Source organism: Ruditapes philippinarum, unplaced genomic scaffold (genome assembly GCF_026571515.1).
Source record: "Ruditapes philippinarum isolate M1 unplaced genomic scaffold, ASM2657151v2 ctg135_1_1_1_1, whole genome shotgun sequence".
NCBI lineage: Eukaryota > Metazoa > Mollusca > Bivalvia > Venerida > Veneridae > Ruditapes > Ruditapes philippinarum.
Window position 1 is genome coordinate 496045 of NW_026862663.1, and position 21493 is coordinate 517537.

A 21493-nucleotide genomic window follows, 5' to 3' on the forward strand; every position below is an offset into this window, starting at 1 on the left:
CTGGAAAAAAACATCAAACTTAAAATTTTGTACTGTACTCGAATTTCACTTCACAATTCACTTGTCATTGAATAATTGAATGAAGAAAGATAAACGTTTGGGAAAGCTTGCGCATTTGTTGTGGGCGGGGTGTAAGATAAATTGACCAATAAGGCGAGCAGTGATAACAAGATATTCGTATGCGATTGAGAGACCGTTATTGAAGCTATGTGATTTACCGAAAGTGGATATATTTCCTAATTCTGAGAGATTATTTGATATTCGTATTATGTTTTTTGATAAAAAGCGACTACAGGAATTTGTTGTTTAAAGTTATATTAGGATTTTTGTTTAGTGAAAAAAGTAAGTGTCTGTTCATTTCACTAATTTGTGTTGTATATGTGAAATTCAGACCGTTGGAATTAAAAAAGATAGGAGTTTTTTTCTTCATTGTTTTGCAAAACTTTGATTAAACTCAAAATTTTTGCAAAATATTTTCTATTGGCATTTTTGCTTTCAACATATTGAATAGATTGTTACAGTTGAAAACAGTAGGGGCATAGTTTGATTTGAATATACATGTATAGAGATACCTGATTTAAGGGTCAGTATGGTTTGAACGTCAAGGTGCTTCATAAAAAATCTACTGATTCCTCAATGAAAATTAAAGTATAAAAATGAAGCATTCTTCAAGAACATTGTTAGGATTTTATGTAGTATGTTTGATCATATGTGTACGGACGGACGAACAGAGTGACCTTGTAGTAAACAAGAATCGAATGCATGATGTCGTTCAGTCAATGCTTGGCTTCAAAGGCAGTCCAAACATGCCTCACCCGGCACATATGGGAGAAGATGCCCCTAAATATATGTTGGATTTATACGAAAGATTCAAGAATGGTCCAATATCTAAAGGTCAGACTGAGGGAAATACAGTTCGAAGTATTAAAGCAAAAATAGGTATGTTTATGTTTATAAAATATATTAAACAAATAACATTTATAATTTATTGTTAGCGATATCTTAAACCTACTGTTTTAATTCAGTAAACACACCATTTCCAAAGACACTGGAATATTGATAGTTGACTTGACATTTAGCTGAAAAGGGATTTGGAATAAATTAAAACCGTGTTTTTATTAACAATTTATTTATCCCGTAACAAACTGTTTTCCAAATTTCCTTAATATTTCATCCATGTTTTATACGTTACAATGAACGACTGAATAATTTATGTCACAAACTGCTATAAAAACGTAAGCGAAATGCGTTAACCTAGAATTTTCAACATTGTTTCATACTTTATAAAACGACCAGGTGTGAATACAGATATAAGAAAATATTTTCATTTTATTGCATTATAATAGAACAGGACCACGGGCGATATTCGTTGATTTCTTCTATTAATTAACATAATTGACACTAAGACGTTATTTTCACATGCATATACGAACATTCCCTGACCTCTAAAATACTGTCATAGTCTTAAATCTTAGTTTTAACTCCAACATAAAGCACTTGTGTTACAAGCACTCCTATCATAACCATTAATATTTCTTCAACAAGAAAATGTAAAGTTTGAGAGCCATAAAATTACAAAGTAAACACTATACATGGCGTATTTTTATGTTGGACGTCAATATTTATGGGTAAACTGGATATAAACAATAATCTTGAAATGTTAAATATACATCATTTCATGTATAGTACCAACATTTAAACAAACAGACGCCAGCACGTGTCCTGTCTGAACGCAAGGTTAATGTGTATTTCTCTTTCTTGCAATCAGAAATGAATTATCCCATGCCCTTTCAACATAGGCCACAATCTTAAAAGTTCGTCGGCGTCGGAATTATATATTCAAAAAACGGATAAATATCAGTCCTTTTAAGTGTTGATATTTATGGAAAAGGCAGTGCTGGAAATAGCATATAACCGACCTGTAAACGTTTGCAGTAGGAGATATTTTCATAATTACATTAACTTATACTTATTTCATCTGTCAGTACAAATTTAAGACACATTCTGCTTTCATAATCTTGAATATGATGTATGTGTTTAATCATATCATTTTAAAATTCTGTCTTAATGTAACTTATATTATTAAAAGTTCTGGTTCAAAAACATAACGTATGTTTGACACTTTTGGTATTAAACGCTCAAATATTTTCTAATGATGAATGATTAAAAAACAGCGTTCACATCTAGTGGAAATGATTTTCATTTTGAACCACCAATTCATTTTTCATCAAAGCATTCCATAAAATTTGTTTTCTGTACGCATGGCCGATAATCCTTGTTAAAAGCTACAAAATACACTATTTCATTGACATTTTTTATGATACTTTTATGTTTTTCTCTAGTGTTTCATAAAATATTGTAAATCTGTTATACTATGGTAAAACGTGCTTTAAAATAAAACGAATTACTCGTTGTACACAAATATTTATATTCGAGCTTTTTTATGCTTCCATCTTAAGTATGTAACATAAATCATTGTTTATTTCAGCCGTTGATAAATGTAACATTATTCATGATTTCTAGGTATGCTTATTCAATCACATTTATATTCATTTGTCAAGTTAGCTTTAAAACATTACACGTGGCTATAAACGCTTGTAACTAAATGCTTATATAGATCACAATTTATCAGCAATGTTAATTTATATCACCAATAATTGTTTAGGTTAATACCTAATGTTAATTTATAGTGATAAATTACCTTATAAATTGCTGAATAATTAAAATACAAAATACTTGAGTTACACCCTGTAACAGATGGAAAGAATAAAAACACGATTTACAATAAATGAAACCAGTCTACGAAACGTTTCTTCTGCACTTTTTAAAGTTTGAAGTGACACAGCATTGTTACCAATATTACATTTTTCCATTGAAATTAAAACATATCTTTTCCCTATCTTTGATAGATTCAAGATCCGATTTACAATATAATTCTTTAATTTCTGTTTTATTTAAAATTTACTATATTCCCCGAGGAGCGGTAATTCAATATTTTACTATAGCTCTTGTTAATCGCTTGGTATTGTATTTCTAACACTCAAGTTCAACCTTTTCACGATCAGAAAAGGCTATCATATTGTCGATTTGTTTTGTTTTCTTCCATAATTTATCAGTCAGTATATCTCTAAGCTCTGCAAGGGACCTTTCTGACAATGTTTTTGTCCTTAAACCGTTGATTTTTCAAAGGTTGAAAGGTGTCACTCACGTTTAGCGCTGTCGTCTGCTTTTCAAAAAATCTCGTCTGCCTTTTTTGTCGATTTAAGGGGCGGTTTTTCTGTAACCTGAAACTACGTCTTGCAGCTGCAAGGTGAAAATGCCCCATTTTCTTTACAAACGACAATGCAATAAATGAGAATTCAATGAAACAAAACATTGCTAGAAGCACATTGGAACTATATAAATATGAAATAAAACCTGTCAGTGGTGGTCAGATAAAAGTGTTTTTGAAAAATGATCAGTAAACTTTATTAATTTCCCGAGGCTTCCTAAGAAATTGAATACAACGTAAAATAGAATTTTTGTCCAATTAAGGGACTTCAAAAATATCATGTACTTTATTGCTCCTTTTCCCCTGATCATACCTGACGGACCATCAACTAAAATGTTCTGTTGCTTATTGTTTAACATTTTGTAGACTCGATTTGCAACTCACGACGAAGCCAAAAATGTCTTTTCTATCAGATCTTCTAAAAATTTCATAAGAAACCACTTATGAAATCATTTGCTATTTATCAACCATCTTGACATGCCCTTTTCTTAGCAATTGGTTTATGACAATTGATGTTCAAATGTGTATAATATTGCATAGAAGTGCTTGAATAGCCTCACAGCCAGTTAGATAACATCAGAGTTTGTACAAATGTTTCATCACATTGTAGTAATGGGATAAAAACTACATCTCTAGTCTGAACTTGGCCTGGTATTTCTGATAGGCAAATATATTATTAATATATTGGTATAAATTCATACTGTGACTGCAATGTTCATTAAAGTTTTAATAGTTTTACGAAAATGTACATAATAATTCAGACAATATTAACGGCTTAACATGAAAGTAACTTCTGGATAAACTGCCACTTTCCACCATATGGAGGGAAATACAAAGTGTTAATAAAAATGTTGTAAACAAAAAAAACATCACATTGGTTTTGGTATACCACATTTTTAACACAATCATATTACACACAGAAGTCACTTTTTTGGAAGAAGACTATTGACACAAGACTTGTTTTTAGAAATACATGTGTTACTAGATAGAAGGAGGGTCTCGTATCTTTATTTAAATCGGCTACAGAATTTTTAGAAAGTGTTCATAAAACGGACAATGACATTTTAGTCACTTATCATCCGAAACTTGCTCGACATTTATATCGCTAAAATGAAGAGTTTAAATGAGCCGTGTCACGACAAAACCAACATAATGGGTTTGCGACCAGCATGGATCCAGACCAGCCTGCGCATCCGCGCTGTCTGATCAGGATCCATCCTGTTCGCTATCAGTTTCTCTACTTGTAATAGAGTTGGAAAAGCGAACAGCATGGATCCTGATCAGACTGCGCGGATGCGCAGGCTGGTCTGGATCCATGCTGGTCGCAAACCCATTATGTTGGTTTTGTCGTGACGCGGCTCAAATATCTTGTGGTAATGTTTGCAAAGACAAACTACAATGTTTACATGATAAAATAGTGTCCGCACTAAAGTCAATGTCTATGTCCAGTTTAATATTGCTGAATAGGTTATCTAACACTGTCCCTATATCTTTAATATCACATACATTACGCGCCAATATGGCACCGTGTTCGTCTGCTAATCGGACTTGACCTTCACTTCAACCAAACACGATACGCGTTCTTTCATACTTTGAGAAAATTTATTTTAAGTTCCAGATAAAGTATTGCATCTCTATTTTTTCTAAATATACTATATTTGCAAGGTTGAATGCATTATTAAATATAATTTCATTATCATATTATTATTTTACACCATAACTGCTCAATTACAATTGAAATATTTTGTCATTTGAAGGAGTAATCTTCCGTTAAAATGTGACAACATCCTCCTTTTTATGCACGCAATAAATATTACACCTGTTTCTAATTAGGAATGAAATGTGTGTATCAGTAGGCATAATTAAGCATTTTCATCATGCAGTTTAATTTCGCTGACAAACAATATGAACGAAACGGTCACTACTGTGTAAAAAAACAACAACAGGTGTTTAACGTAAGATACCTCCCCACATGATTATACAATTTTCTTAAGCGGAGAGTTTAGGAAATAACAAGTTTTCTTAATGAAAATGAGCGTGTGCAGATTAGCATGCTACAAGTATAAAACATCATAAATCACTTCACAAACATGAGAAATAATAAGAAATATAATTTATAGCTGTATACACTACTATAATTATAGCTGCTTGTTGTTTCAACAACACCTGGACACAAAGTTAGAATTTGTTTGTTTTAAACACTGTATCATAATGGCCATGAGAGAAAACTTTAGTTGATTAAAAAGTAATAAATAAATGACTATATAAAAGCTAAAAAGCAATAAGCAATAAAGAAACCTATTGTTGTTCAATTAAATTTAACTAACTATTCCTCATGGTGTTCATTTTAGTTATAGTCTCGGACACCTGTGTTGTTTTTCCTGTATATTTAGAAGCTATCGTACAATAAAATTTTATGGTCAATCAAGTTAATTTGAAACAGTTAATGTTTGGTATTCAACAGATTCCAGTATCGACACATTTCAGATTCGTGAGAAATGCAATGTCATGGTGTTTGGAAAGTAGTTCTCCATATCCTAACAGTTCGTTGTTGGAATATGAAAAAAAAGTAGTTGAAGAAGAAAAAAACGTAATACTATTTTGAAACTGGAACCTTTACATTAGTGTTTTGATACGGCGCACCTGGTCAGATGAGGCCAATAAATAAGTTGTGATTGATGTGTACTGTCTAGCTTCTCTAACCGGCCTGGCAGGTGGCTGCTACTTAAGTTGCTATTGAACAGATCAAAACATAAGTATGAGTACTTCAAAAAATACCATGGATATAGCACTCTTTGTGATATAAAACGTTGTCTTGTACATATTGCAAATTTAATAAATTCAGTCAAAAAAGCAAACTTTTCTATATCTGAAAAGGAAGTGAATATAGTATACAACGTGACTCACAAATGTTATGACTATAATTTAAAGGTGACATCACATTTCTTAGTACATTAATTCGTGACCTTAACACGCGTAGACAAACAATAAAAGAGTCACAGTAACTTAGGTTGTAAAACTCATCTTCAATCATGCCTCGGTCACACACTTGGTGTTTTATTTCAATATTAAACAATGGGGCGAAATGGTAGGCTAGAATCTTAAAGTTCAAGACTGTTAAAGTTCCCATTAAAACATAATGTTTGGTTGCCATGTTCCGTGTCGGTGGGAGTAAAACGAGTGTAAATCCTATCCAGATGGTCATATAACTGTAAACATAAATGTCGGAATGATTTAATTAACCTTTTCTATAATTTATTTCAATCTATCTTAATTGTTTTGTTTAGTAACAAAACAGTGAGAACTAATCAAAGTTTCTGTAAATTATTTGAAAGTTCCTATAAATGCTTCACTCTATTTTATCTCTAGAATGTGATGGTGAAAGTTGAATTTCTTTTAAAGTTATAACCGGCCACACAATTATATATTCATTAAACAAACAAATGTTTGTTTTTCTTTAAAAGAATATGCATATGAAACATAATTTATAGTATCTGAAAGGTCCAAACCATTAAATAAAGCTGATTTAGTGCATTTCAAATACCAAATTGTGCAAGCATTTTCATCAATTATATTAGCAAACCAAGTGCCTTGTTTCTTTGAAATGACTATAAGAAATCAATGACTGAATTATATTTCTTTTCATTGTGAATGTGAAAAATTAATGTTCTTTTATCATTTATCAAGAGCTATGGCATTTTCCCACGTACATAACGGTTCATTCATAACCAGTTTACACTCCAGAAAACAACCGAGAAAACAGTGTATTGTTAGGATATATATATCAAGCCTCTTTGATATGTTGGACTTTCTTCCGAACTTTATCAAAACAAGTTTACAAAACACACATCAGTGTTTACGTTGAACATTTACATTAAAGCATGATTTTCGGAGAATGTTCTTTGATTTAATTGAGTGCTATTCTTTTCAACAATCGCATCAATCACGTATTTCTCGACAACAAAGAAGCGGTGGTAAGTTAGAAGTCAAGAATGAATTAATTACACTAGTCTTAAAAGGTTTAGGATAGGTAACAACATAATGTATTATGGGATTGATCACTTGAAATCCTTCATGCCATTTATACGTAATTAATCTGATTGAGTCTGGAAAGATCCTGAATATGTTAATTTTTCTATTTGTGTGAAACGGAAAGAGCAAATATAATGACATTTTGTAAATGCACAGAAATTATAGCTGGATCAGGTATAGTTGGCATCTTCATAAAAAATTTGGCACAAAAAGAACCACACACACACTCACACACAAACAAGTTAATTTCTCAAAGTTCTTATTTGTCTTTGAATTTTGCCGTCTCGTGATATCGTATGTAAGTACTTGAAGTGATCATGCAAGAACATTGCATTTAAAGTATGCAGAAAGATGTTAAAGATTAAGATAAATGAGTATGAAGAGGTGAACATTGTTTGATTAGGGGTTGATAATCATGCTATCATGGTTCGCGTGTCGCCCGCTTCCTGGCCGCTATTAGCGCCATTTGTATTGCTTTGTTTAACGCCAAGATTTAATGGGATTAAGCTTTTACGTTAATGCATATCCGACATAAGGACACAAGAGCGACCAGCTTGACGAGGATTGTAAAGACGACTTAATGAAAAACGATCACAACCAAACGCAATATAAACATTCCTGTTTTTTTTCTTCTTAAACACAGTCAAGGGTTCTCGTAAAGAAACTATAAACAGCTAGTTGTTAAGGGTGTTGGGAGAAATGAATGAGATTATTTTGTGATAAATTTTACTGTAGTAGGTCACTTAATTATTTAGGTCATCTTAAGAATTTATTGATATATATTTCGTAAACAAAGGAAACTAAGAATGTGTTGGTATGTTCCTCATAGAATACATGCGCTATATTTTACTATTACCCATTAAATTAATATTATTTTCTATAGTTTACATGCGTTTTTCTTTTTCACAATAGTGCAAACAACACAAAAAGTTACATTATGTTTTTATCCTGTACGGTTATTTTACTATAATAGAACCTCTGATACATATTTCACTTTCAATGTTAGGAATCGGGCAAGAACTATAACTTCATTTCAAAAAGCTCACGACATAATTCATTTATCTTAATATCTTAAGACTTAAGAGTTGTACAATCCGTGTTCATAGCAACCAAATTTCAATGACACCACATTTTTACATATCTATAAAACGTACAAAAGTTGTTTGGTATTGTAAGCGCAGATGTTTTCCTGTAACTAAAGTAAGTGAAAGGCCACAACATGTGTACAGAGACCAGGACAAGTAAATTCTATGTCCAAATCTTGCTCAACATACCTCAAACATACAGTTTCTGTCTATTTCTATACTAATTATACAGTTATCAACCATTTCATTTATGTCATCAGATAAAATTGCTACTGAAAACAACCTCAGATCATTAATGGACAAATAAACATATATATTAGGGACGATAAAAAACACTATTTACTTTATCTGTTTAATCAGGGATAGAGGCTACATCTGGTTATAATTTACCACAGCTAAGCGTTGACAAGTGATTTGACCATATTCTTAACGGCGTTGACAGAATCTTGAATTTCTTGATTTTATCTGACAAGGTTTAAAATGGTATCAAATCATATCAGTTTAATAACAGTGCTTGTAATTCTTCTATGTCATTAATGATGATGTTATCAAACGTTCTAATGACAAAAATAAATGTCATTTTTACTAGTGATTAATTCATGATAAATCACCCGGATGTCAACATGTATTTAATGAACGCCTTAAGTAAAAAATATATTTTGCTAAAATGATTTCATATTTTGGAATGTAGCCCTTATTGTTGTACTTGTAAACATTCTAAAGTGAAATGTTGTTGTTTTTGCTGTCATACTCCGTAGTAATGGGTATTCATTGAAACGTTTCTTTTTAGTTCAATCTTTGATGCACATAAGGAGCCATTTTCGTTCTTCATTTATAGAATAATTGACTTCTATTTAAAATATTTTAAGTTGTAAAATTAACGTGCTCGGTTGCAATCATATGATTTGATTTTGTGGTATGTAAGCCGCTTAATAGCACGACAATTTAATGATATACTTCTCATTGCTCTATTGTCCTCATGCATTATTTTAAATTCTATGTTTGTTTAAATGAAATATGGACAAGGGGAAAAAGAACATCTGAAATGGAACTTGACATTCGGCCTTCAATTACGAATTAACAAACCTGCATAATTTATAAATATCCGGGACCCGCAGAATTACCCTTCTTGCTGATTTTGGAAATTGGTAATTTTGATTAACGGGAACCTTAAATTACTTAAATCATTCGCTAGTGTCAATTGTTTTAAGATTGCATTGCTTTGACATATTTTTTGGAGTGAATACATCCCGATTATATGCTATTTTCATTTCACTATAAAACATACATATGTATTATCTGACCTGTCCTATAGCTAAAGTGAAATATTTATTTGATAATAACAAAACATCATCGCTTAAGCAAGATCTTTTCTATGTTATGTTATACTTGAAGACCACACTGAAAGAAAACGCTTTCAAAGTTTATTCTCAGTTGAAAACTTACAGCATAGGGCGTCGCTCGGACCCGTTCTTTTCGCAGTTAATTTTACGTTTACTTTCAGTTGTAAGCCCGATCTTTAAAATTGGATTAAAGGCATGATATCGCCGACTTATCTACATTTCTGTTTACTAAACAAACACACATGGGGGATAGACTGAGATTTAATAACAACGATTTGATAATTATCTTAACGGGGTCAATAGAATGTAAACTAATTATTCCTACATAGACAGTGTGTCGGAGTCTACTGGAACAGATTATAGTAAGATTAATGGAAGCAAAAATCAAAGAAATACAACCCAAATTAAATATTAATAAAAAATAAAAACCAAATTCCTACGGATAATATCAAAAAAACGTTTAAGGCAATGTAAATTTTGTATATCATCATTCATTGAGAGTAAAATTAATGAATTATTGTTTACAAGTTGCTTAATTAATCATAGTTACAACAACAGTCAAATAAAGCTTCGATGAATTTGATAAAATCAATTACAGCTAAACAAAACGTAAATGCTGTCAAACGTTTGTCTCGAAATAAAGAAAAAAGTCTTCTTATATTTGTTTTTATGTTACAATTCTTTTACTTTACATTTACTTCCGTGTAATTTGAATTTCACGATTTCCAGTATTAATGACAAGTTCAGTTAAGTGGCTTTAATTGGAGAGAAAAACACGTATATTTATATTTGATGGTAAACGATTAAGACATCTGTTTCAAGCTATACACATTCAATTTACTTAATTGATGAAGCGAACGTGGTTTCTTTTCTGACTTTTATAATCAAAAAACCTGTAAACATAATAATTCAACATTAAAACAGTGTTATATGTGGCAAAGGGTCGCCAGTAGTTTTAACGTAAATAAAACACGTATATTTGTACTATTTATAGAAATATCAGATGGTAAACTATTTCGGCCTCATGTGACCCAATCCTTCTCATTGTATTCTTTATATACAACATTGTATTCTTTATATACAACATGGCTTGAAAATGCATTTTCAGTATTCACTAATGAAAGTAACTGCCGTTAAAAATATATCTACTTATAACCATTTGGGCGATACTAAGCAGTTATTATAATAAATGACACTAATGAACATTATTTAATGTAGTAAAGAAGTTAAAGCCGGTGCTAAGGGGCGTGGACGGTATCTTGCACTTTTCAGTACCGTCCATAAACAGGCTCAATCAAACCGAGCCTTCAACATTTTCAATTTTGTCGTTTTGGGCGTTCTTTAGGAATTCCGTTTCTCTCTGTTTTTGAATGTACATGTGTATATTTTAATTCAATTTACACATAATTTACACAAATGCATTATCTATATTAAACTAACTGACTGAAGTATGCTATATAGTGGACGTACAAACAAACGCAGGGGTTTATTACTATCTGACAGCCCTTGACCATCCAATAAACCAGGTCATGTCTCTTCAATGCAAATATACCACTTCAAATAGTGAGAAATTATCATAATTTTGAAGTGAATTTATGGCACTTTTGTCTCGCAGACGAGCGGACGTTTTTATGTTATGCAACCAAAGTCATCATAATTGGCCAAATATTGTCAACAGGTAACTGGTATTGAAGGTAATTTGGCATAAAAGTGGCATTTAGGGTGTCATAAATAGAATAACAGACTTAGTGATTTCTATATAACCAACTTGTAAAACTGTCATCACCAGGGCAAATTAGCTTATTATATTGTTAAACACACAGAAATATAAATTTAATCACCAAACTATGTAAGGTAAAATTACTGAGATAAATTTCCTACAAAATTCGACCATATTTTTCATATTAGATTAACATTAAATTATCTCAGGAAACATTTCGTTGCATCTTTATCATTAGTAAATTCGTATTACCAGTCCCCGCCTTGGATGTATCAACTATATGTATTTACTGCCAACAGTTTCTTTTTCAAAGGCATATTACCAGATTTCTGTCACTTTTTAACCTACTCTATTATAATGTTATGTTTTTTTCAGTGTAATATCAAATCTAGTAAAGCTCGACACACACAGAGCGTTGCGTCATAGTTTTGTTTTATTAAATATTCTAATTTGTAACCATATGTCACTTAAATTTTTCGAATGTTTTAGCCCATTGATAAAATTATTTTTGAACTTATTATCAGTGTAGTTGAAATGATAAAAGGAGACTTCTACCAGCTTTTTACCGCCTCACCATGACTGGCTGGTCGTATATGTAAAATATTTTATCACTGAATAGCAAAAAATAAACTGACATTAATATGTCGCTAATTGGGGCGTCTAAACAGATTCCCACTATTTTCAAACGTAATCTGGCGCCCTATAAAGCATGTAAATTGCCCCTCTATCCCATTTACAAGACATGAGAATAATTAGAGGAAATAATTACAGGGAATAGATTATACATTTGTATAACCCTTGTAATATAAATATCTTGGACAACTAAAATGACATTTATAAATGTTTTACCTGCTCTCCCAGCAATTCAAATACAATTACAGCGATGAAAGAAATATGATTTAAATTTGAATGAAGTAAACCCTAATTAATTGTGGTAATACTCACACTTAAACATTCTATTTGGGAAAATAGAAAATTTCTTAATAGAAACCTATACAATTGTAAACCAATCTAATTTACGCAGATATGAATAGTTAATTTTACATTTAGACATTCCATTTTATACAACCGTTAATTAATCGAAATGCCTACGTTCCGGACCATTCCGTAATTAAACACAAACTTAATTATTCAAATTATATACAATATAATAACTTGGTTCAAGTAAAATTCCAAGTGCTCTTTTCTTCCGCAACTTTTGTTATGTATCGCCAATGTTTGAAATGTTTGCTGTAAATCGATCAAATCCCCAATACCTATTACTAAAACATGTGCTCATAGTGTATTGTAAGTTTCACCGAAAATTAAAATCTTTTCATTTTAGCAAATCACACAGGTTCAACCTTTTGTAAATTCATACCTCACTTGGCTAGTGTTTTGTATAATCCAGAGGCCACTGGCAAATTTCAAAAGAGAACTCATCTTCTATCAATAAGTTTTCTCGTTAAATATGAATGCTCCTTTGAGTTCATTCAATAAGCACTTATTTGTGTTACATTTATTCTCAAAACATTTCATTTTGTCACAGTATTCTTGTAATAAACCGAGGATGTTATTAAAATCTCTTAGCGGGGTCTCTTTCTTTCAAAGAAATCGATTTATAGCGAGTGCGTCCCTTTTTATTAGTAAAAAAGTCTACCATTCAAATCAAATCAATTCGTTTCTTAACCAGATTTTAAATGCCCCTAATGCGTAACAAATTGAGTATTTAAATTTTGCACGGAGAAAGAATTTTGGTGAATTATAAGCATACATTTAGTTGCGTCGACACGTTTAAAGTCGAATGTTTCAATATTCATTCACAACTTTTAACAATATACGTTTTCATAACCTACAAATTGTTCAACTAAAAGACACTTGAAAGTAATTTGATAAAAACAATCCCGAGACAAAAGCAACGGTTAAATATAATAACATACAATGAACCAACCAAACTTCATTAATAACCTAAAATGAACCTACCAAACTTTATTTAAACCTAAAATGAACCCTGCCAAATTTCATTTAAATCATAACACATTCCATATTATATTAATTCTGATTAACTTTGATGAAACTAGTACCTAAAAAACAAAACAGATGTTTATTAAATGCAATTTGGATTCTCAGCGTAACATACTGCTATGAAATATGTACTAATAAAAGAGGCATTGTATCCATTTCTTGGATATATATTTATTAAGCCGTCTGTCGGTTATCCCAAGTTTGACATGGTATCAGATACGGAGTGCCATTGCCGTCTTTGAGACCAAACGTACAATATTTCAGTACATAAATAACGTATTGAAGTTTCCAATTAACTTTCAATTTAGTAGAATGTTATCTTTACACCCTGTCTTACTCGTCAAACTCTGCAGATAGCCGGCTTTTGAACTTGAACAGTCGTTTCATTAAGAGAATGGGCTCTACTTTAATACTCTGTCATTAAAACGATGTTAAATACATAAAAACTACATTCGTAAAACCCTTCAGGTTGCTATGATGATAAAAGGATTAAAAGATTAAAGGATTAAGAAAATAAATACTGCGGAGTCGACCCTGTTGAATGTTGAGAATTTGGTTGTCGTCTTTACTGAAATATAAAATAAATATATGAACTATTTTCCAAGGTCATTTTATTATAAAACGAGTAATAAAGCGTCTTGTTTGATGTTTTAGTTTAATTCTTAGGATTCCTTTCTCCTACACTTTTAATGTCTATATTAAAATATGATTCATTTATTGCTCCACATCAGTATATTCCAGCTAATGTCGAAGTTCAAAAAAAATAATTGTAAAAACTTTTTTCAAGTAATAACAAAAGTGTAGTTTTTTGTTGTAATTTTTTTTAAATGATGATGTTATAATGTGTCCTTTTCTGTTGCAGGGAAAATTAATGACCAGCCGATGTTCGTTTTTAATTTGTCATCTTTGACGTCATCCGAGAAAATAATCAGCGCAGAAATCCATCTTTATAAACGAAAGAAGGAGAAATACAACAAAAAGTCCGAGTTCGAATTACTCTTGCACGAAATAACTTCTCATGTCACAACAGAGCGCGGGAAAATCGTTCTGAAAGCAGAAACATTTGGTTGGCAATGGTTTGATGTAACTGATACACTGATCAACTGTCTTGTTCATCAAAGAGATTTGTCACATTCTCTTGGATTAAATTTTAAAATAGTAAAACCTCACGGTGAATCTTTTATCAATTTAAAACGATTCATGCATCATCATTCAGTGCCATATTTAATCATATATTCGAATGATTCCCAGCATGTGGATTTGGAGGAGTTTGATAAACTATCTAACGCCAAAGAAGTTATACCATCAAACGTTAATTCTAAAGTTGATATTGTATTACCAGAAAGAACTAAAAGAAATAAAAGAAGTCTCAGTGATAATTCAGCGGATTTGCCAATCTATAACTCACGTGCAAGGTCGTTGTCAATTCTAACAAATGAAATTCCCGAAGATCCAGCGGATTATGATCGCCCATATCCAGTCAACGTCAAGAACATTCAAACACATCCGGGCATGTTACAAACACGGAAAGAATCACGCCATCGACTTACTGACCCAGGTTTGATACCTTACCCAGGCGAATACCATGATCGAAGCAAGAAAAGGTGGAGAAATAAGAAAAAGAAAAATAAGAAAAGTCGCCGGCGTAAGAATCATCTGGAATTGCCAAAGGAATGGGAAGATCTGCAAAAAATGGCGGAAGATGAAAAATCTGACAATTTATGTAGCAAGAAAAAACTTATAGTTGACTTTAATGATATTGGATGGGGAGAGTGGATAATTTCACCCAAATCTTTTAAAGCACATTATTGCTCTGGAGTTTGTACATTCCCTCTAACAAAGGTAGGTCATCTGATTTTTATATACCTAGCTCTGTTTACTATTTATAGAACTGTACTTATCTTAAGTGTACCAAATACATTTGTTGAGTGATTAAAAGATGCGAGGAACGCCAAATTCAACAGAATGGATGTTCTTCCTAAACATGTCACAAAAGAGTAGCAAATTTCTTGTGTTACCTTTGATTAGCATTCAAATTTACCATTTTCAGCTTTTCTGTCACGGTTATTAACAAGAACTGTATGTGGCGTGCGGCGGGATAAAATAACGCACCCGTTCTTTTTGTACCATTGCTCTTATCAGATCTTCAATTGGTTTTTAATCTTTGACACTACCAATTATTTTTCCTGGTCAGTGAACAGCCAATCACTTTCCTTCTGTCAAATAACTTTACACCCTGTAATCATCTTAACATCTTCTAGTTCCTAACTTTTTAAAGGCGCATTGTATATGAAATATCACATGTCTCAGCAATAGAATCAACAACATAAATATAACAAAACAGATTGCCGCGTAAAATGAACCCCCTCATTTGACAATTTGACATTCAATAGTCTTGTCTTAGGTTATTAATATAACTTTAATTACTACAGCTTAAACTTGTTTACCCTAAGTTTGTTTAAGGTGTCACATTTTAATGAGGACTCTATAAATATAGAATTTCTGTGTTTTAGACCTAGGCGAGGTGAACAGCTCTGTGGAAGTTCTCATTATTGTCACTCACTGTCCTATCCGTTTCATTTTCTATTATATTCAATATGATTTAAAACCATTTTATGTCACAGACAATTCATTTTCCTGTGCAATTACTTATAGCTGATTAAACCCACAGGTTTCCATTCAAATGTATGTCTATCAAAAACATTTGGTTTAACGTATAAAACGCTGTTTCTTTCTTGTGGAAAAGGGGTTTCAATTTAGTTCGTATTAAATACAAAATTTGAATTGAGTTTTCCTTTAAAAATGTTCATTGTTGTAAATTAATCTTCAGGCGCCCGATGGATATCATGCAAGTAAAAATATCCCTGATATATTGAGGGCATAAAAAGATCTAATACGTGGTTATGTGGTTTTTCTTTAATAACACGAAGCGAGCAGTAAGGTCGGTTGTAAAGTTTTATCGTACTGTCGAGGTCCTTTGACGCCATGCTTTCCGTGTTGTTTATTGTAAACACATGTAACTCGCGTCATGAAAGAAATGCCTTTCATGGCTTTAATACATACCTATAGACATTTAGGTGCTATTTTGATATTGTTGACTTACATGAGTTAAGTACTAGATATGATATGACTATATTGTCTTATTTTAGTACTGTATTTTTAAAAGCAACTTATATTTCTATAAAAAAAAAATAGTTGGGTTTGACACATATTTGCTGAGTGAAATGTACTATAGTCTATTTTACAAGTCAACGGATTTCTAAAAGCACACAAAGAATTTATATTCAATGCTCAATGGTAACATTTTAAGTTTCTTTTCACAACTTAACTTTGCAAACACATATGCAGCAAAGACTTTTTATCATAACTATCATTGCAAAAGAACTTGAGAAGTCACATGACTTAATCTTTTTCAAGAAATAAAAGTTATGACGATGTCACAAGTAACTATTTTACTAATGTCATGAAATTTAATCATTAAACATTTATTCAGTTCACTCGGTATCATTTGTATAAAACGGACTGTTTGTTTAATTTATTTGCTTGTTACAGTTAGATTATGTCAAATGAGATTTTGATCAAAGAGTTTAGTGAAACTTGTTTTCTTTTATCGCACTATTTGACCCCAAATTTACGAGCAATTTTCATTCATGAATTTGAAAGTTTCGTTTGTTTACGATTTGAACGCTTCATTAGTATTTTAGTTTTCGTTTATTCAAGCACTTTTCTGTCAACATATTAGTTTAAGTGAAGATGGCTATCTATAACATTATACAGATTAGAAAACAAATAATCAGACTTCTAGTATTTTATAAGTTTAAGCCGGTGCTAAGGGGCGTGGACGGTAACTTGCACTTTCCAGTGCCGTCCATGAACAGGCTCAGTCAAACCGAGCCTTCTATATTTTCAATAACGCCGTGTTTGGCTTTCTTACGGATTCTGTTTTTTTTTCTATTTTGTTGTGACTTTTTTGTAAATGAACCATAATCATTGATATTTTGGTGGTAAACACACCAAACTATATGATTGTTGAAAACTCTTTTAAGTATCAAACTAATATTATATTTATTCAATGATATAAGTAATCAGGCAAAATCGTGAAAATTTATAAATATATATACTAAAAAATAAACCAAATAAGCTTGAATCCTACAGAATTAAGATTGTTAAAGTCGACTTGTATGACTTCTCAGCAGGAATCTTATTTAGAGTTTAATAGAGTTTAATGGAGTGACAAGATTAACTTGTTTCGCTAAGTTACCTAGATTGCTTTTTCGTGTTATATTATTGAACAAGTATAAAACGGATCTTTAGCTAAGTATGGAACACTATTTGATTTTAAAGCTATTTGTTGATTTCGTAAATAATTTTTCACTCTGAATATAGTAGAAACAAATAAAAACTCTTTTTTAAATATTAGTACGATTTGTAGTTTGCGTTTCCGATTGATATTTCATTACGTCTATAATCAAGTAAAAGCTCATGGATTCTTTTCTTGGTTAAAAGTAATTAGGTTTTCAATCAATAAACTCTAGTCAATTGGTAATTACTGACATCTAGGAAAACTTATAAGACTGAATATCTTGTTGTGTGTTAGAAGAATGAAATTAGTATAATGATAGTTCAATGTCTAAGATGAAACGATTTTTGGGTGGATGAAATGGAATAGTGAAAATTGTATAATGAATACTTTGTTATATGATTTTGTAAAAATGTCACATTTGTTTATAAATCAAAATTGACAATATTGCCTTGAGAAAAAAATCTAATTTCAAATCTTTTCATTTCGAGAAAGAATATATTACGAATTCTCTATTTTCTTGTAGGTCTTTACGTTATCATGACAATTTTGAAACTAACATTTTGTGTTTTTTTTTAATCTATTACAGAAGATGCGACCTTCAAACCACGCAACAATTCAAAGTCTGGTTCATGCTGTAGGGATAGATGAAGATGTGCCGGCACCATGCTGTGTACCAGATAAACTCTCATCAATTACATTGTTATATTTTGACGAAAATGGAAACGTTGTTCTCAAAAATTATCCCAATATGACAGTCCAGAAATGTGCTTGCAGATAGTTTCACAGAAGAAGGTTTTAGATACAAATTTTGGAATTGTTCTAATTTTTTCTGTGGCAGCAATGAGGTCGTATAGTGAAAAATGAACCCTCTCATTGAATGATAAGGTCGTGTAGTGACAAAAACCTCTTGTCATATGTGTATGTTGTGACTTCCAATTAAAGCCAACTACCGACATAAAATACAAATCCGAAGTTGTGCGGATACCGAATTATAAATCTCAGAGTTAGTCTACTCAGGGATCTTATTGATATCAGACCTTCAAAAAGACATATTAAGGTTCTGATAGTCGATACATTATTCAAAGACAAAATCGATCCTTTTTTGTGGATTCAAGCGATCGTACTTAAAGAGGAAACAACAGTACTTGTACCATGTGTGTTTAAGAAACTATGTGAAACTATATTAATATGCGAGCAAATGGATATGATGCACAGAGCAGGTAGTGGTACGATTTTCTAGCTAGCATATCTCGTGAGATGTGTTTAAAACATTGTGTAACATGTTCTTTGACGAAGCATTTGCTGAATTTTCAAATGGCATATGGAAGATAATATGTAGTTTATATGTAAAGTTTTCTCCAATATGGAGTGCATAGTAAATAATAATAATAGATGCAATCGTAATGTTCAATCTTTGAGAACTATTACATACATGTATAGATGTTGTTGTTTGTAACCTGTTTATCTATCAAGTATTCAATGTTCCAGAATAACGTTGATTGTTTTACCAAGACATTAAGATAATAAAGAAATTAAAAAGATAATTGTTAAAATTGCAATACTATATATGTATGTACTATATTTTGCCCAGAACATTTAGACGTCAAACTAACAAACAAAAGTCTATATAATTATATAGCTAATAAAATGAGCTATGCATATACTTTAATTACGTCTACAAATATGTGATATTGTTCCAATTTTTGAACGGTTGTTACCTTGGATAAACCCTCATTTTTATTTTGTTTAAAGCAACTGTCATCAAAATATAAAATCCTATTTAATTTATAGAATTATTTTACGGTATAAGGTCTTACAGACTTCATGTTCGGATAGGATTTCGGGGAGAATTATAGTTAATCAATGTATGGGATTCATCTAATATTTTATTCTTTTGATAGGATGAGTTAATTTGTAAGAATGATTAAGTTAAATCGTGATCATGTTTTACAGGTATTTAGGAGTTCATGTATTTTTTTCAACGTTTTTAGTGTTTGTTTTTTTTTATAATGTTTTGAATAATGTTGTGTAATACTATCTACCTCAGACTCAAAACGTGAATTACGTGAAAAACGTGAAATATCAGCCTGCATACTAGGGCTTCTGAAACCTATTTATGCAGACCATTCAGCTCGTAAAGTATGTGCTGTAATTTCTGTCTACACTAACTTGTTTTTAATTTTTATCTAATTTTCCCCACCAAGATATTAGCTATTATTTATGTATACAAATCATTATATCAATGAATATTATATCAATGAATAAAAAGTAGGAATTTCTAAATAAGCTAAGCTTTAACAATATTTTGAATTGTTTAGAAAAAATTCTTTCTCTCAGGGCATCTCTCATATCCATCCGATATCAACATTAAATTATCATATATTATTTAATAAACGTCATATCCAAATTGCAGAAAACATTATATATTTGTAGTATTGTATAGAATTTTTAAGATACATATGTCTCTAAAGCAAAGGTGTGTGTAAAAAAATACTGGCTCTGTAAAGAAATCAGATTTTAATTTTAGAATTCATCAAGAAAAAAAGATAAAAAGATATTATGTGCAACTATTGTGTCGAATTCAAATCAAGTTAAGTTCATTCGCACTAACGTAAACATTTAGATTTTTTCTTTTCAAATTTGCAAAAATAAAATGACCTCGAGATAAGTGTTAAATATTTTAGAATTTTAAACAAATTGACTCTACGGACAATAACAACATTTGACCATTTGTTTTTATAAGTTATTCAAATACACCTATCAACATGTAGTGTTTGAACAATATAATGTACTGTTTTTAAAGCAATAATTCAGATATGATTTTAATAAAATTGTAACCTAAATATTTCACCAGCAAGTGCTGATACATATTTATTCAGATGCTTGTTTTCTTTTATCTCTTTTAACAATAAGGAATCAACTGGGAATCATTTTGTATGCAATCTAACATACATCAAATTAACACAATTATATACTGTTATTTTTTTCTTTCTTCATTTATTTTGTTTGCATTGTTACTACCTTGAAGCCAGTTTTACATGTTTATTTTTTTTGCATTAAAGACATTATTGATTTTTATCTAATACATTGTAATTTTATGCTATTAATAAAACATGTCTAGATTTGAATGTTGTTATTTACTTGTATTTCAATACTATTTTATGTGTCTATATATAAATCCCTAAACACATTTCCTAAAAGGTCAAAACCTCATTTTCAAGGAAAGAAACTTAAAAAAAGAACCCATTTGTTTTCATCAATTTAATTTTCTGTAAAGCAGCCTGCCTCCAGATTGATGCTAATTTTCATGATTTTTTTAATTGAATTAAAAAGTAAAACATTGTCAGGTGAACAAAAGAGGTCATTTAAGCATTTCAAACAGAAATCTAAATCTACGAAAACAACCAAAAATAGATCAGAATATAAAAAATAGCCCTTACTGCGTAAATCACACATTAAAAATATGGTCATAAATACTGCAAAATCAGTCATTAGTCCCATACAAAATGTTAATCATTTCTTGAATTGTGAATACTTTTACTTTTCTTGAAATCTTCGTGAAGATTTTCTTGAAATATCTATGCTCATCTGGAGGCATGCAGCTTTAATCATGCAATGTTTAAGAAAAAGAAAGTTACTTTGAATTTAAAATTTCTTTTCTGCCTATGTGCGAAAGCAGTTTACAGTAACTGATAAAAATCGTTGTTTCTGTTTATTGTAGTTATGATGATACAA

At 31.0% G+C, this 21493-nt stretch overlaps 1 protein-coding gene across 1 annotated transcript; it reads left to right on the forward strand.

The window, feature by feature from the left end:
- Positions 1–14: 14 nt before the first annotated feature.
- LOC132719792 (bone morphogenetic protein 3-like) lies at positions 15–20886 on the forward strand. The gene is made up of 3 exons (XM_060703685.1): positions 15–939; positions 14318–15297; positions 18345–20886. Exons 1-3 carry the CDS (start codon positions 657–659, stop codon positions 18534–18536), a joined length of 1455 nt encoding a protein of 484 aa, XP_060559668.1. The 5' UTR covers positions 15–656; the 3' UTR covers positions 18537–20886.
- The last annotated feature ends 607 nt before the right edge of the window (positions 20887–21493 follow it).